The sequence below is a fragment of the Penaeus japonicus genome, unplaced genomic scaffold (genome assembly GCF_977035675.1).
Source record: "Penaeus japonicus unplaced genomic scaffold, GWHDUDI00000001_assembly GWHDUDI00000026, whole genome shotgun sequence".
In the NCBI taxonomy this organism is placed as follows: Eukaryota; Metazoa; Arthropoda; class Malacostraca; order Decapoda; family Penaeidae; genus Penaeus; species Penaeus japonicus.
Genome location: NW_028234428.1, coordinates 27,972,939 through 27,990,438, shown reverse-complemented (window position 1 = coordinate 27,990,438; position 17,500 = coordinate 27,972,939). Strand labels below are relative to the sequence as shown.

Here is a 17,500-nt window from a genome sequence, read left to right as displayed (position 1 = left end):
TTACCTCTCCCCTCCCCCCCTGTACATCCACCCACCCACTGAACACTCATGGCTACGGCCTTGATATGTTATTTTGTAATACATGTATACTAGTCGTATTTTTTTTATTTTTTTTTATTCGGTGACCTTTGAATGAATGTTTTGGGCAAGAGGGCGTGGCTATTTATCAGGCAGTCAAATGATTAGAAGAAGAATGATTATACTGATAATGATAATGATGTTAAAAATGATAATTGTAATGATAATGATAAAGCTAACCATAGTAGTAATGATTAATGCTAAGGGTGATAATAATAATAATGATAGTGATATTATTGATAATAACAATTTCATTAATAATAATAATTATGAGGAAAATGAATATGATAAAAACGGCAATAATGATGATAATGATAATAACAATAAGGCTAGCACTGAGATAACAATGACAATAATACTATCAACAACACCACCAAAACAAAACAAAAGAAATAACCAAAAACCGCGCGAGATTCACCCCTCTCTACCCCCCTCCCCCCTGAGCAGCCCCAACCACCACTACCCTCGCCCCGACCACCCCGCCCCCCACTATACCCTACGGGGAATCCTGCGAGGATATCCTGCAGGAGAGGAGTGCTTGGGCAGGAGGATGCCTCGGCGTCCTTAGCTTCCCTGTGAAGGATGCCACGCCAGGATGGACGCTGGATGTGGTCTTCTCGGCGCCCGTTCTGACTTTCGAGGTTGGGGACGCTTGGCGCTCTTCGTATTTTTTTTTTTTTTTCTTTTTTTTTTCTATCTTTTTTCTTTTTTTCATTCTTCTTCTTTTTCTTCTTTCTATTTTATTTTCTTCTTTCTTCTTCTGAATATAATCATCAAAGTAATCATCAAATGACCACCTGTTTCGAATAGCATCTTCCTTCGAAACGCGTGAATGAATGAAGCTTCGAAACACACCAAATAAATCTCTCGCGCTCTTCAACTAATTCATTTTCATTCACGTTTTTTCTCCTACATGTATCGCAATTAACTTTATTCACTTTCATCCATACGTCTTTTTCCCTACATTTATTGTAATGAACTTTATTCACTTTCATCCATACGTCTTTTTCCCTACATTTATCGCAATGAACTTTATTCACTTTCATCCATACGTTTTTTCCCTACATTTATTGTAATGAACTTTATTCACTTTAATACCGTTGATACGAAGCAATGGGACGGGACCACGAGCGCCTTCAATGACACCTCCTTCACTGTGACGAAGGAAGACGCGGCAATGGGAATCGGAAGCGTCCTCTCGCTCGAATTCCTGTACAGGTGCGTCTAAACAGTAAGAGAGAGAGGGGGGAGGGAGAGAGAGGGAGAGGGAGGGAGAGGGAGGGAGAGAGAGAGAGAGAGAGAGAGAGAGAGAGAGAGAGAGGGGGGGGGGAGAGGGAGGGAGGGAGGGAGAGGGAGGGAGAGAGAGAGAGAGAGGGAGAGAGAGGGAGGGAGGGAGAGAGAGGGAGAGGGAGGGAGTGGGAGGAAGAGAGAAAGAGAGAGGGGGGGGGGATAGTGACAGATAGTGATATTTAATTAGTGTTTCATTATGGCATCTTCATAAGTGATTACGTTATTCAGTTACATATATATCCACAATCTGGAATTATTAATGCCCATTTACACTTTTTTATTATACCTTTCTAAAGTAAGTAAGGTATATATTAAAAACCACTCTTTCTTCATCCTGATTTCCCTTGATACTTATCAATTAGTTTAAACTATGCTAAGCTAAGCATGACGAATGTGGAATTGTGTAATGATTTTCTAATTCAGGATGAATATTGTGGAATATCGTAGTGATTTTTATAACCTTGCAATGTAATTTCGTAATCCACGATGGAATTTTGCAATCAATTTCTTCAGGTACGACACTGAGGGACCGTCGCCAATTGTGACGTCCGTCTATCTCAACGGCGAACAAGTGTGCTTAAGCCAAGGTAAGAACGAAGCTGTGAGTGAATGAGTGATGAGTGAAGGAATGCCGTAGTTAAAGGGCAGAACGAAGCTGTGAGTGAATGAGTGATGAGTGAAGGAATGCCTTAGTTAAAGGGCAGAACGAAGCTGTGAGTGAATGAGTGATGAGTGAAGGAATGCCTTAGTTAAAGGGCAGAACGAAGCTGTGAGTGAATGAGTGATGAGTGAAGGAATGCCTTAGTTAAAGGGCAGAACGAAGCTGTGAGTGAATGAGTGATGAGTGAAGGAATGCCGTAGTTGAAGGGCAGAACGAAGCTGTGAGTGAATGAGTGATGAGTGAAGGAATGCCGTAGTTGAAGGGCAGAACGAAGCTGTGAGTGAATGAGTGATGAGTGAAGGAATGCCGTAGTTAAAGGGCAGAACGAAGCTGTGAGTGAATGAGTGATGAGTGAAGGAATGCCGTAGTTAAAGGGTAGAACGAAGCTGTGAGTGAATGAGTGATGAGTGAAGGAATGCCTTAGTTAAAGGTAAGAACGAAGCTGTGAGTGAATGAGTAATGAGTGAAGGAATGCCGTAGTTAAAGGGCAGAACGAAGCTGTGAGTGAATGAGCGATGAGTGAAGGAATGCCTTAGTTAAAGGGCAGAACGAAGCTGTGAGTGAATGAGTGATGAGTGAAGGAATGCCTTAGTTAAAGGGCAGAACGAAGCTGTGAGTGAATGAGGGATGAGTGAAGGAATGCCTTAGTTGAAGGGCAGAACGAAGCTGTGGGTGAATGAGTGATGAGTGAAGGAATGCCTTAGTTAAAGGGCAGAACGAAGCTGTGAGTGAATGAGGGATGAGTGAAGGAATGCCTTAGTTAAAGGGCAGAACGAAGCTGTGAGTGAATGAGTGGTGAGTGAAGGAATGCCTTAGTTGTAGGGCAGAACGAAGCTGTGAGTGAATGAGTGATGAGTGAAGGAATGCCTTAGTTAAAGGGCAGAACGAAGCTGTGAGTGAATGAGTGATGAGTGAAGGAATGCCTTAGTTAAAGGGCAGGACGAAGCTGTGAGTGAATGAGTGGTGAGTGAAGGAATGCCTTAGTTAAAGGGCAGAACGAAGCTGTGAGTGAATGAGTGATGAGTGAAGGAATGCCGTAGTTGAAGGGCAGAACGAAGCTGTGAGTGAATGAGGGATGAGTGAAGGAATGCCGTAGTTGAAGGGCAGAACGAAGCTGTGAGTGAATGAGTGGTGAGTGAAGGAATGTCGTAGTTAAAGGGCAGAACGAAGCTGTGAGTGAATGGGCGATGAGTGAAGGAATGCCGTAGTTAAAGGGGAGAATGAAGCTGTGAGTGAATGAGTGATGAGAGAAGGAATGCCGTAGTTAAAGGGCAGAACGAAGCTGTGAGTGAATGGGCGATGAGTGAAGGAATGCCTTAGTTAAAGGGCAGAACGAAGCTGTGAGTGAATGAGGGATGAGTGAAGGAATGGCGTAGTAAAGGTCAGAATGAAGCCGTGAATGAATGAATAGTGAATGGACCCTGTAGTCCAGGTAAGAACGAAACAGTAAATAAATGAATGAAAAGTGATTGGATGTTGTAGTGAATGTATGAGTGAAGAGTGAATGTTCCACCCAAGGTAAGCATGAAACTAAGTACACACTGTATGGCTGCATTGCATTACATGAGAACGGTGTATCAATGCAACACTTTGCAGCATCGCATCTGTTGAAACTATAATGGCCAACTGTATTTTCTTCCCTTGTATCAGATTATCTACAAGTTGTATTCGTCTAGTAAAATTTGCACTATACCGCTGTTACTTTTATTTTCTTCTTTTCAAAGTTGCATCTTTTAGTAATCGATTTTAGGAAAAACAACCTCTATTGAAAAAATAAACGGATTGATATGTGAAAACGAGAACCCAGAACATTATTTCACAATGGCCAGTCAGATTTTGTTGCATATATGGGCGCGATTGCAAGAAGTGGAGTTTCTTACCCTTTTTTTTTCTTTCGATTTGTTGAGACGAAAATCGAAATTCTTTCTCTTCTCTTAACACTGATTTCCTCGTACATTATTTACCAGGGCAAGATGAAGGCGAGCTGATGTCCTAATCCCAGCCCAGTAAAGTGTCCTTTCGGCTTTACCAGTGGTGTCCCTCATAAGATCTCAAATGTCAGATGATTTTGTAGGACACATGGGTCCAACACCTAGTTAATTGGACATAATGATAGCAATGGTCATAGATTGTGGCTGTGATCCCTTTTCATATATGTAATTCCCCAAAATCCAATGGCTACAGCTGTGGTATTCATACTTCGAACCCATACATTTGGTACCCCAAGTACGTACTTTTAAAACGCAATATTTAATCCACACCTGATATCTTTTCATCTTCTTATTTTTGCGGTTTCGATAATTAGTTATATTTCTGTCATCGATATTCATATTAGCTGATTTTATAATGTGATAATTATAAGTCTTGATCTCCATATATCATAACATGTTTCTAATAGTTTTAGCTTTTTCCTATGGAATTAAATGTGGACTTGTTTTTTATAGCAGGAAATAGTTTTTTTGACGTGCCAGATGTTTATCATGGCAGGAAATATGTTCTTTTGAGCGTTAAGCTGTACCATGCTTTCCCTAACAGAAAAGAAGTGTTCATTTTTTTTTTTTTTTTTTTTTTTTTTTTTTTTAGAAATAGACAAAAATATGCATGTTTATACAGCAATGCAAAATGCGAAGGAGAATCAGTAGTATTTTATAAACCTTATTTTCAAAAAGGTTAATGTTATAATCGACGCCAAGCGGGCTGGCGAAATTAGCCACGCCCCTGTATCTACGTAACGACCAAACACAATCCCGTTTCTCACTGGCTAGAAGACTCGTGGAATTTTATGAAGTAAAAAAAATAAACAGAACTTACTTGGCTCATTATGAAGAGATTGATTATTAATAACCTGGATAGTGTATATGTGCTCTGTAATTCTGGTTATCACACTTCTTTTTTTTAAAGATTACTTTATAGGAATTTATATGTTACTCTTGTAAAATGTATCATTCTCATTCACACCATTTTTTTTCACCAGCACCAACGGTACCCACGTCCAGCCCCGTGCCCGAAACGACCCCAAAAACAACAACAGATGTACAAGTGACTGGTACGTGGGATACCATCAACGTAAGCTTGTCTTTAATCAAAAGGGAAAAGCAGGGAGGACAAAGTTCGCGTATATTCAAACATCTCTTGGTCTAAATTTCATAGTTCAAGGCTAGTTAGTCATATTCTTTTCTATATCAAAGTCGTCGGAAATATATATTGTGGTTTAAGCAAATGTCTGTAGTTAAGACACATCCTAATATAGATTTAGAGTTTGGCAAAGAGGTGTATGCATTTTCCTGATGCTCGTTCTTTCTTTCTTTCTCTTTTTTGTTATGTTTGAATACGTATTTCCGGAGAGAATGAATATGTGTTCGAGCCTTGCTAATAGAATGACACATCTACATCTATAATCTATAATACTTTGCAGTGACGATAGTTTGCTTGTTAAGATTTAGTATAGAGTTAAAAAATGAGGTTTTAAATGCAGATATGACTACCATGCCTGAAAGATCACTACATCAATTATATCGTCAGATCAGCTCCATTTCTTCTATTTTAGGAAACATGTATTACTTGCCTCATTTGAAATGTAATTACGGCTTTAGTTGGGAGAGTAATATATCTGATCCTTTTCCCCTTCAATTTTTCATGGCAATTACGTTGTCACTCGTCAGTAAATTACTTTTTCCTTGAATGAATAACTTAACATTTTTGTTGATCAGATTTAGATTAAGAGTGCAAGTTTAGCTTAGTATAATTTGATTGAATTTTAGTGAGTACAGTGAAAATAAATTAAATTCTTATGTTGCAAATCCAATTTGCAAGTATTTAATAACAATCCAAAAACACACACAAAAAAAACATCCACCCCTACTTCTTCATATATAAAATACTGATAAATATTGCTCATGTGAAGCCAAAATTCAGGTAAATTTATATGCTAATGAACGGAACCTCATGCAGGTGAAGGAAATGGTAATTGTGTCGCGTTTACGGAGACCAACAGCTGGGCCGGGAATTACCAAGGAATATTGAACGTAACGGTACCTCGTGATGTTGATTCGTGGAATATCGTCCTCCAGCTGTCGGCCTCCGCGGATAATTTTCAGGTCAGGACCGAAAGGGTCATGATCGAATATGTAGTTATTGACAGATATAGCAGAATCATACAAGAAAGTATATATGTAGAAAATGTGTGTGTGTTTGAGACCTTTATAATCTTTCGATTTTCTCTACCAGTGACTTATTTTACTCATCTCTTGTTCCTTCCGCTTCTCCATTTCCCCCTACTCTGAAGGCGTGGACAGCGAACGTGGCACCTACCTCTGGCACCACCATCACGCTCACCAACAAAGGCTACAACGGAGTCCAGACAGCTGGTGCCACGCTGGAGTTGGGCATCGCGGTAGCCTACTCGGGAAGCCTTCCGGCCATCACCTCTTTGGCCTTCAACGAGGAGGACCTTGGAATCTGTGAAGTGGATCCGTCGACGTCCACTTCAGTCCCCTTCGAGCTGTGCGTCAACTTCACGGAGACTAACAGTTGGCTTAACAATTATCAAGGAAATCTCTATGTGACTGTTCCCAGTGAAATCTACTCTTGGAGCATTGTTCTACAAATGTCAGATTTTGTGGACAATTTTCAGGTCAGTAGCGAAATTGTATTTATGATATTTGTTCAGTTTTGAGTTTGCTTTGTTTTGCTTGTGGATTATTATCGTAGCAGTAGTGAAATGATTAGAAGAATATCAGTTTTCATTATTCAGGATAAATGCAAATCATAAAGTATTTTTTTCATCCATCAAGTCATATATTGCATGGATGAGAATTAATAATTTTACACCGAATATCTTACTGAAGACAAACACAATACTTATGAAACATTTCTCTGTTAGTCTAGTGCTTTTTTTGGGTCACCCAGGTTTTTCAACACTGTTTCAACATATTGTTACACCGGTCACCCACCTTCTACCCACCAACACCAGGCAGGCTAGGTAGACGGCGTGCTAACCACAGGGTCGTGAACACAGAACAGCTCCAAGAGACACTGAACACCACAGCGTCCCAGAACACCACGAGGGGAAAACACCGCAAGGCGAGGCAGGGCACGGAGTAAACACACAATAACACGTCTATCCTTTATTTACACTAGTTCTTCACAAGTACACTAATCTATGGGCACAATACAGGGGGGAACCAGCACATTACACTGCACAATATAGGCTTATAACAATGCAACACAAGGTATCTCAGGTCACAAGGGCACTCGCGAGGTCTTAACAGCAGGAGCACCAAACTGCCTCTGTCCTGGCTTTGTTCCTCCGCTCCTTTCGCCCCGACTCTTGCATCATGTTATCCTGTTGACACATGTTTACATTGAGACAGAGACCCACTTTTTGTATATCTTTTTGTACAAGTTCGATTACCAGTTGAAAGGTATAACCACCCCATCGATTCATCTTAGGTTATCCCATTTGCATAAATTTGTGTTTCTCATATAGTTCAAAGATGTCGGTGACCAGGTTTCGGACAGCCCACCTAGATAGTTCCCTAGCCAGGTCATCGAAAGCTATTGGTGCTCGGTCGCCTTCGTACATTTGTGTTGATATTTTGTTGGTAGTTTTTGTGTACTAGCGACCAACTACTAATAACAAGTTCGAGAATAGAGATCAGTTTCTCTGTGCCGCTTTATTCTTACAGTTACCTTCACGCTCCCCTAAGGAAACAAAAATTCAATCATGAACCGACAGTGGAGATATCAAATATCAGAAGATATTTATTATCATCCTCACCGTTTGAAATCTAGCACAACCAATTCATCTTTCACAAGGGAAACAACTTTGACCTAAAAATGAAATGAAAATATATACTCATAATTCTACTCCCTGCCATCTGCTCTGCATTGAAGGCGTGGACAGCGGACGTGGCACCTACCTCTGGCACCACCATCACGCTCACCAACAAAGGCTACAACGGATTCCAGACAGCTGGTGCCACACTGGAGTTGGGCATCGCGGTAACCTACTCAGGGACCGTTCCAGACATCATCTCTGTGACCTTCAATGATCAAATCGCTGGAGACTGTGAAGTTCTTCCAACTCCTGCACCTACTCCAGCTCCCACAACAGCCCCCACTCCTGCACCTACTCCAGCTCCCACAACAGCCCCCACTCCTGCACCTACTCCAGCTCCCACAACAGCCCCGACTCCTGCACCTACTCCAGCTCCCACAACAGCACCCACTCCTGCACCTACTCCAGCTCCCACAACAGCTTCCACTCCTGCCCCTACTCCAGCTCCCACAACAGCCTCCACTCCTGCCCCTACTCCAGCTCCCACAACAGCTTCCACTCCTGCACCTACTCCAGCTCCCACTCCTGCACCTACTCCAGCTCCCACAACAGCCCCTACCCCAGCACCAACTCCAGCTCCCACCTCGGGTCCAACCGTATCACCAACTACTACGGGTAAACAGATTATAGTTGTTGTTTTTTCTACTTATAATATATCCCTATTTACTCCATTTTCACATTGCTGTTGTATCCCTTTAAGGGTTGAAAAGTCTTCCCTAAAAATCATTAATCTCGCAGAAGGTCCAACCACACCGGAACCAAGTCCTGGATGCATTGCTCCTGGGACAAACTACAACTATGATGAAGTTCTTCACAAGTCCCTCTTGTTTTACGAAGCTCAGCGATCTGGAGATTTGCCAGATTCACAACGTGTTACCTGGCGCAAGGATTCTGCATTGGGCGACGCCAAGGATAGTGTGACCAATGTTCAGCTTGACCTTACAGGAGGATACTATGATGGTAAGACATTCAAAGACGGACGTTCACCAAATCAGTCTATTATGCATTATAATTTTCTTTCCTACACTTCAGTTTCTAACTTGATATAATCATTAATTTCTATCTAATCTATCTGTAAACAGCTGGAGATTATGGCAAATTCGGATATCCAATGTCAAGTATGACAACAGTGTTAGCATGGGGAGCTATCGATTATGGCACTGCCTATATTCAAGCAGGTGAGTAAACAATGTATATTATATATTAGAGTAAGAATGTTAATGGTCATCACATGATGACTATTTGTAAATATTTCATATTACTGTGGACAAGTTTAAGGACTCATCTAAGCAATTGATTGCAGGGGAAATGTCGTACATGAAGGAAGCCGTCAAGTGGGCTACAGATTATTTCATCAAGGCACACGTGAGTCCTACTGTTTTGTATGGCCAAGTAGGGAACGGTCAGCTTGACCATAGTTTCTGGGGCCGACCAGAGGATATGACTATGGAAAGACCTGCCTACAAAATCACGGAACAAAATCCCGGTTCTGACTTGGTGGGCGAGACTTCTGCTGCATTAGCTGCCGCATCCATTCTCTTCAGAGATTCTAATCCGGCATATGCTGACGACTGCCTTCGACACGCTAGGGAGCTTTACAGCTTTGCCGACAATTTCAGAGGAGACTATGATGATACAATCCCTGGTGTTTCTGAATTCTATGCCAGCTATGGATATTATGACGAATTAGCATGGGCAGCTGCTTGGCTTTACCGTGCAACAGGTGAGAGTTCCTATTTAACAGCAGCAAAGACTCACTATCAGCAGCTGTCAACAACTCCTTGGGAATTTTCATGGGCTGATAAGACCCCTGGAGTCCAGGTATTATTGGCACAGTTATCCGACGAAGGGGATAAAGCCACATATGTCAATCATCTCACCAACTTCTGCAATGACATCATAGACAACAGACAGAGGACACCCAAAGGATTGATGTACTTGAGCCAATGGGGTTCCCTTCGATATGCAGCTAATGCGGCCTTTATATGTCTAAGAGCTGCAGACTTGGGTATCAATGCTGAGAAATACCGAGAGTTTGGCAAGCAACAGATCCACTACATGTTAGGCGACACTGGACGAAGTTACGTTGTTGGTTTTGGTGTGAACCCTCCTCAACGTCCACATCATGCTAGCAGTTCGTGTAAACTAGCTCCAGAACCTTGTGGCTGGACAGACTTCCATTTACCGGATCCTAACCCTCACATACTGTATGGAGCGTTGGTGGGAGGCCCTGACATCAATGATTGGTACGAGGACAAACGCGATGACTATGTCAAGAATGAAGTTGCCACCGACTACAACGCAGGGTTCCAGTCAGCTGTGGCTGCTCTTCGGCACCTTACAGATTGTGGTGGAGTGACTTCAGCACCATCAACACCGGCTCCCACCCCAGCTCCCACTCCAGCTCCAACTCGAGAGCCGACCCCAGCACCATCAACACCGGCTTCCACCCCAGCACCCACCCCAGCTCCAACTCCAGAGCCGACCTCAGCACCATCAACAACACGTTCTTCGACAGATGCGCCCGGAACGACACCAAGCACCGGAGGGGGAAATGGAAATTGCTTCAGATTTGTTGAAACCAGCAGCTGGGCTAATAACTACGGCGGGACTCTGTACGTGACTGTCCCCAGTGCTGTAGACTCTTGGGATGTTTACCTCCAGTTATCATCACCTGTGGACAATTTTCAGGTTAGTATAAAATAACGCTTGAAAGTAAGGTAATTGTATATCTTTTTCATTTAAAGAAAATGGATCATCATGGATATGAGTATATGCATAAACTTTTCAATCACACTAGATGGTTGTTTATAAAAGGCCTATATATGTATATATAGATATACATGTAAATGTTTAGATATATATGTATATATACACATACATACATATATATATATACATATATATATGTGTGTGTGTATATATATGTGCATATATACATATATGCATGTATATATATATATATATATATATATATATATATATATATATATATATATACAGATAGATATGTATTTATGTATATATGTGTATATATATAGATATATGTATATATAGATATATTTGTCTATATATACACACATATGTGTGTATATATATACCTATATGCATATATATACATACACACATATATATATAATGTATATACATATGTATACATATACATATACATATATATATACATATACATATACATATAAATATACATATATATATACATATAGATACATATAAATATATACATATACATACATACACATATACATATACAATTATATATATATATATATATATATATATATATATATATATATATACATGCATATATAGATATATATGAATAAATGTGAATAAATATTACATACACATATATGTGTATATACACATACATAAAAATCTACATACAAAAATTACAGAACCGGTTATTCTTGATAATCTGTTATTTGTTCAGTAACAACTGAATGAAGAATTTATTGAGTATTGTTCTTAAATATTTTGTAATGGAGAATAGTTTCTTTGTTTTATTTATTGACAGTAGTCTTCTATAACTGGAAAAATCAAAGATAATTCTATTCAGGAATTGACAAATATAATTTATTGCATCGCCCTGTAATAAAGCAATATTTGAGACCAAAATTAGTATCACTTAAAGGTTAATCTTATGAGGTAGCAACATTCTGCAATTCTATACTACTGGTTTTCCTTCCTCCTTCTATCTCCTCAACTCTGAAGGCATGGACGGCGGATGTGGCACCCACCTCTGGCACCAGTATCACGCTCACCAACAAAAGCTACAACGGAGTCCAGACAGCTGGTGCCACGCTGGAGTTGGGCATTATGGTAACTTACTCGGGAAGCATTCCAACCATCGTGTCTGCAACTTTCAATGACCAAACCCTTGGAACTTGTGGAACTACCTCATCTCCTTCCACATCCGCTCCTTCCACATCCGCTCCAACTCCAGAGCCTACTGCAAACCCTGGAACCGGTAATACAGTAATGATGGTTATTTCCCTTTATTCTTATTTGCAATGAACTTTGCTTCATTTTATGAATGCATTATATATAGAGATTCATATAGTAAGAACGATTCGGCTACTGAGTATGATCAATATAAGTATGAATTAATATAATCATAGCATAAAAATGTCTACACAGAAATATTTTCCACAGAGGAACCAAGTACCCAAGCACCAGGTTCTGGATGCATTGCTCCTGGGACAAACTACAACTACGATGAAGTTCTTCACAAGTCCCTCTTGTTTTACGAAGCCCAGCGATCTGGAGATTTGCCAGATTCACAACGTGTTACCTGGCGCAAGGATTCTGCATTGGGAGACGCCAAGGATAGTGTGACCAATGTTCAGCTTGACCTTACAGGAGGATACTATGATGGTAAGACATTCAAAGACGGACGTTCACCAAATCAGTCTATTGTGCATTATCATTTTCTGCATTACACTACAGTTTCTAACTTGATATAATCATTAATTTCTATGTAATTCATCTCTAAACAGCTGGAGATTATGGCAAATTCGGATATCCAATGTCAAGCATGACAACAGTGTTAGCATGGGGAGCTATCGATTATGGCACTGCCTATATTCAAGCAGGTGAGTGAGTAAACAATGTATATTATAGTACGAATGGTAATACACATCACATGACTATTTGTAAATATTTCATATATTACTCTGGACTAGTTTGAGGACTCACCTAAGCAATTGATTGCAGGAGAAATGTCGTACATGAAGGAAGCCGTCAAGTGGGCTACAGATTATTTCATCAAGGCACACGTGAGTCCTACTGTTTTGTATGGCCAAGTAGGGAACGGTCAGCTTGACCATAGTTTCTGGGGCCGACCAGAGGATATGACTATGGAAAGACCTGCCTACAAAATCACGGAACAAAATCCCGGTTCTGACTTGGTGGGCGAGACTTCTGCTGCATTAGCTGCCGCATCCATTCTCTTCAGAGATTCTAATCCTGCATATGCTGACGACTGCCTTCGACACGCTAGGGAGCTTTACAGCTTTGCCGACAATTTCAGAGGAGACTATGATGATACAATCCCTGGTGTTTCTGAATTCTATGCCAGCTATGGATATTATGACGAATTAGCATGGGCAGCTGCTTGGCTTTACCGTGCAACAGGTGAGAGTTCCTATTTAACAGCAGCAAAGACTCATTATCAGCAGCTGTCAACAACTCCTTGGGAATTTTCATGGGCTGATAAGACCCCTGGAGTCCAGGTATTATTGGCACAGTTATCCGACGAAGGGGATAAAGCCACATATGTCAATCATCTCACCAACTTCTGCAATGACATCATAGACAACAGACAGAGGACACCCAAAGGATTGATGTACTTGAGCCAATGGGGTTCCCTTCGATATGCAGCTAATGCAGCCTTTATATGTCTAAGAGCTGCAGACTTGGGTATCAATGCTGAGAAAAACCGAGAGTTTGGCAAGCAACAGATCCACTACATGTTAGGCGACACTGGACGAAGTTACGTTGTTGGTTTTGGTGTGAACCCTCCTCAACGTCCACATCATGCTAGCAGTTCGTGTAAACTAGCTCCAGAACCTTGTGGCTGGACAGACTTCCATTTACCGGATCCTAACCCTCACATACTGTATGGAGCGTTGGTGGGAGGCCCTGACATCAATGATTGGTATGAGGACAAACGCGATGACTATGTCAAGAATGAAGTTGCCACTGACTACAACGCAGGGTTCCAGTCAGCTGTGGCTGCTCTTCGCCACCTTGCAGATTGTGGTGGAGTGACTTCAGCACCATCAACACCGGCTCCCACTCCAGCTCCCACTCCAGCTCCCACCCCAGCTCCCACTCCAGCTCCAACTCCAGAGCCCACTGCAAACCCTGGAACTGGTAAGGAAAGTGACTTTATTTTCCTTGATATATGTACTTTCTTTTCCTTTACTTTTTATGCATTATATAGATACATATTGAAATAATGACTGACCTACAGTAAAGGTAATCTGAAAGTATCCATAGCAAAAACTGACTTTGAAAACACTGAATTATACATCTGATAAATTCCGAATAAAATGCTGGTCAAATAGCAGTATATAACTTGGAACATGGATCCTGGAGTATATAGGATTTACAAAGGAGGATGAAAGTTTATACAACAGCAAAACTATATTATTTAATTGAAATATTGCCCACAGAGGAACCAAGTACCCAAGCACCAGGTTCTGGATGCATTGCTCCTGGGACAAACTACAACTACGATGAAGTTCTTCACAAGTCCCTCTTGTTTTACGAAGCCCAGCGATCTGGAGATTTGCCAGATTCACAACGTGTTACCTGGCGCAAGGATTCTGCATTGGGCGACGCCAAGGATAGTGTGACCAATGTTCAGCTTGACCTTACAGGAGGATACTATGATGGTAAGACATTCAAAGACGGACGTTCACCAAATCAGTCTATTGTGCATTATCATTTCCTTCCCTACACTACAGTTTCTAACTTGATATAATCATTAATTTCTGTCTAATTATTCTGTAAACAGCTGGAGATTATGGCAAATTCGGATATCCAATGTCAAGTATGACAACAGTGTTAGCATGGGGAGCTATCGATTATGGCACTGCCTATATTCAAGCAGGTGAGTGAGTTAACTATGTATATTATATATTTGAGTAAGAATGTTAATGGTCATCACATGATGACTATTTGTAAATATTTCATATATTACTCTGGACTAGTTTGAGGACTCACCTAAGCAATTGATTGCAGGAGAAATGTCGTACATGAAGGAAGCCGTCAAGTGGGCTACAGATTATTTCATCAAGGTACACGTGAGTCCTACTGTTTTGTATGGCCAAGTAGGGAACGGTCAGCTTGACCATAGTTTCTGGGGCCGACCAGAGGATATGACTATGGAAAGACCTGCCTACAAAATCACTGAACAAAATCCCGGTTCTGACTTGGTGGGCGAGACTTCTGCTGCATTAGCTGCCGCATCCATTCTCTTCAGAGATTCTAATCCGGCATATGCTGACGACTGCCTTCGACACGCTAGGGAGCTTTACAGCTTTGCCGACAATTTCAGAGGAGACTATGATGATACAATCCCTGGTGTTTCTGAATTCTATGCCAGTTATGGATATTATGACGAATTAGCATGGGCAGCTGCTTGGCTTTACCGTGCAACAGGTGAGAGTTCCTATTTAACAGCAGCAAAGACTCATTATCAGCAGCTGTCAACAACTCCTTGGGAATTTTCATGGGCTGATAAGACCCCTGGAGTCCAGGTATTATTGGCACAGTTATCTGACGAAGGGGATAAAGCCACATATGTCAATCATCTCACCAACTTCTGCAATGACATCATAGACAACAGACAGAGGACACCCAAAGGATTGATGTACTTGAGCCAATGGGGTTCCCTTCGATATGCAGCTAATGCAGCCTTTATATGTCTAAGAGCTGCAGACTTGGGTATCAATGCTGAGAAATACCGAGAGTTTGGCAAGCAACAGATCCACTACATGTTAGGCGACACTGGACGAAGTTACGTTGTTGGTTTTGGTGTGAACCCTCCTCAACGTCCACATCATGCTAGCAGTTCGTGTAAACTAGCTCCAGAACCTTGTGGCTGGACAGACTTCCATTTACCGGATCCTAACCCTCACATACTGTATGGAGCGTTGGTGGGAGGCCCTGACATCAATGATTGGTACGAGGACAAACGCGATGACTATGTCAAGAATGAAGTTGCCACCGACTACAACGCAGGGTTCCAGTCAGCTGTGGCTGCTCTTCGCCACCTTACAGATTGTGGTGGAGTGACTTCAGCACCATCAACACCGGCTCCCACTCCGGCTCCCACTCCAGCTCCCACCCCAGCTCCCACTCCAGCTCCAACTCCAGAGCCCACTGCAAACCCTGGAACTGGTAAGGAAAGTGACTTTATTTTCCTTGATATATGTACTTTCTTTTCCTTTACTTTTTATGCATTATATAGATACATATTGAAATAATGACTGACCTACAGTAAAGGTAATCTGAAAGTATCCATAGCAAAAACTGACTTTGAAAACACTGAATTATACATCTGATAAATTCCGAATAAAATGCTGGTCAAATAGCAGTATATAACTTGGAACATGGATCCTGGAGTATATAGGATTTACAAAGGAGGATGAAAGTTTATACAACAGCAAAACTATATTATTTAATTGAAATATTGCCTACAGAGGAACCAAGTACCCAAGCACCAGGTTCTGGATGCATTGCTCCTGGGACAAACTACAACTACGATGAAGTTCTTCACAAGTCCCTCTTGTTTTACGAAGCCCAGCGATCTGGAGATTTGCCAGATTCACAACGTGTTACCTGGCGCAAGGATTCTGCATTGGGCGACGCCAAGGATAGTATGACCAATGTTCAGCTTGACCTTACAGGAGGATACTATGATGGTAAGACATTCAAAGACGGACGTTCACCAAATCAGTCTATTGTGCATTATCATTTCCTTCCCTACACTACAGTTTCTAACTTGATATAATCATTAATTTCTGTCTAATTATTCTGTAAACAGCTGGAGATTATGGCAAATTCGGATATCCAATGTCAAGTATGACAACAGTGTTAGCATGGGGAGCTATCGATTATGGCACTGCCTATATTCAAGCAGGTGAGTGAGTTAACTATGTATATTATATATTTGAGTAAGAATGTTAATGGTCATCACATGATGACTATTTGTAAATATTTCATATTACTGTGGACAAGTTTAAGGACTCATCTAAGCAATTGATTGCAGGGGAAATGTCGTACATGAAGGAAGCCGTCAAGTGGGCTACAGATTATTTCATCAAGGCACACATGAGTCCTACTGTTTTGTATGGCCAAGTAGGGAACGGTCAGCTTGACCATAGTTTCTGGGGCCGACCAGAGGATATGACTATGGAAAGACCTGCCTACAAAATCACGGAACAAAATCCCGGTTCTGACTTGGTGGGCGAGACTTCTGCTGCATTAGCTGCCGCATCCATTCTCTTCAGAGATTCTAATCCTGCATATGCTGACGACTGCCTTCGACACGCTAGGGAGCTTTACAGCTTTGCCGACAATTTCAGAGGAGACTATGATGATACAATCCCTGGTGTTTCTGAATTCTATGCCAGCTATGGATATTATGACGAATTAGCATGGGCAGCTGCTTGGCTTTACCGTGCAACAGGTGAGAGTTCCTATTTAACAGCAGCAAAGACTCACTATCAGCAGCTGTCAACAACTCCTTGGGAATTTTCATGGGCTGATAAGACCCCTGGAGTCCAGGTATTATTGGCACAGTTATCTGACGAAGGGGATAAAGCCACATATGTCAATCATCTCACCAACTTCTGCAATGACATCATAGACAACAGACAGAGGACACCCAAAGGATTGATGTACTTGAGCCAATGGGGTTCCCTTCGATATGCAGCTAATGCAGCCTTTATATGTCTAAGAGCTGCAGACTTGGGTATCAATGCTGAGAAAAACCGAGAGTTTGGCAAGCAACAGATCCACTACATGTTAGGCGACACTGGACGAAGTTACGTTGTTGGTTTTGGTGTGAACCCTCCTCAACGTCCACATCATGCTAGCAG

At 41.5% G+C, this 17,500-nt stretch overlaps 1 protein-coding gene across 1 annotated transcript in view; it reads left to right on the top strand.

Moving 5' to 3' along the window:
- Positions 1 to 17,500, top strand: part of LOC122245001 (uncharacterized) — a 24,307-nt gene that overhangs the window by 5,801 nt on the left and 1,006 nt on the right. Inside the window, exons 5-24 of the mRNA XM_086552230.1 lie at positions 526 to 719; positions 1,190 to 1,296; positions 1,882 to 1,955; positions 5,004 to 5,075; positions 5,981 to 6,126; positions 6,315 to 6,662; positions 7,925 to 8,483; positions 8,607 to 8,828; positions 8,951 to 9,046; positions 9,172 to 10,559; positions 11,601 to 11,856; positions 12,042 to 12,263; positions 12,386 to 12,481; positions 12,603 to 13,763; positions 14,066 to 14,287; positions 14,410 to 14,505; positions 14,637 to 15,797; positions 16,100 to 16,321; positions 16,444 to 16,539; positions 16,669 to 17,500. The exon at positions 16,669 to 17,500 is cut by the window's right edge and continues 1,006 nt beyond it. Coding sequence (XP_086408356.1) covers positions 526 to 719; positions 1,190 to 1,296; positions 1,882 to 1,955; positions 5,004 to 5,075; positions 5,981 to 6,126; positions 6,315 to 6,662; positions 7,925 to 8,483; positions 8,607 to 8,828; positions 8,951 to 9,046; positions 9,172 to 10,559; positions 11,601 to 11,856; positions 12,042 to 12,263; positions 12,386 to 12,481; positions 12,603 to 13,763; positions 14,066 to 14,287; positions 14,410 to 14,505; positions 14,637 to 15,797; positions 16,100 to 16,321; positions 16,444 to 16,539; positions 16,669 to 17,500 — 7,570 coding nt within the window. The remainder of the gene's footprint in view (positions 1 to 525; positions 720 to 1,189; positions 1,297 to 1,881; positions 1,956 to 5,003; positions 5,076 to 5,980; positions 6,127 to 6,314; positions 6,663 to 7,924; positions 8,484 to 8,606; positions 8,829 to 8,950; positions 9,047 to 9,171; positions 10,560 to 11,600; positions 11,857 to 12,041; positions 12,264 to 12,385; positions 12,482 to 12,602; positions 13,764 to 14,065; positions 14,288 to 14,409; positions 14,506 to 14,636; positions 15,798 to 16,099; positions 16,322 to 16,443; positions 16,540 to 16,668) is intronic.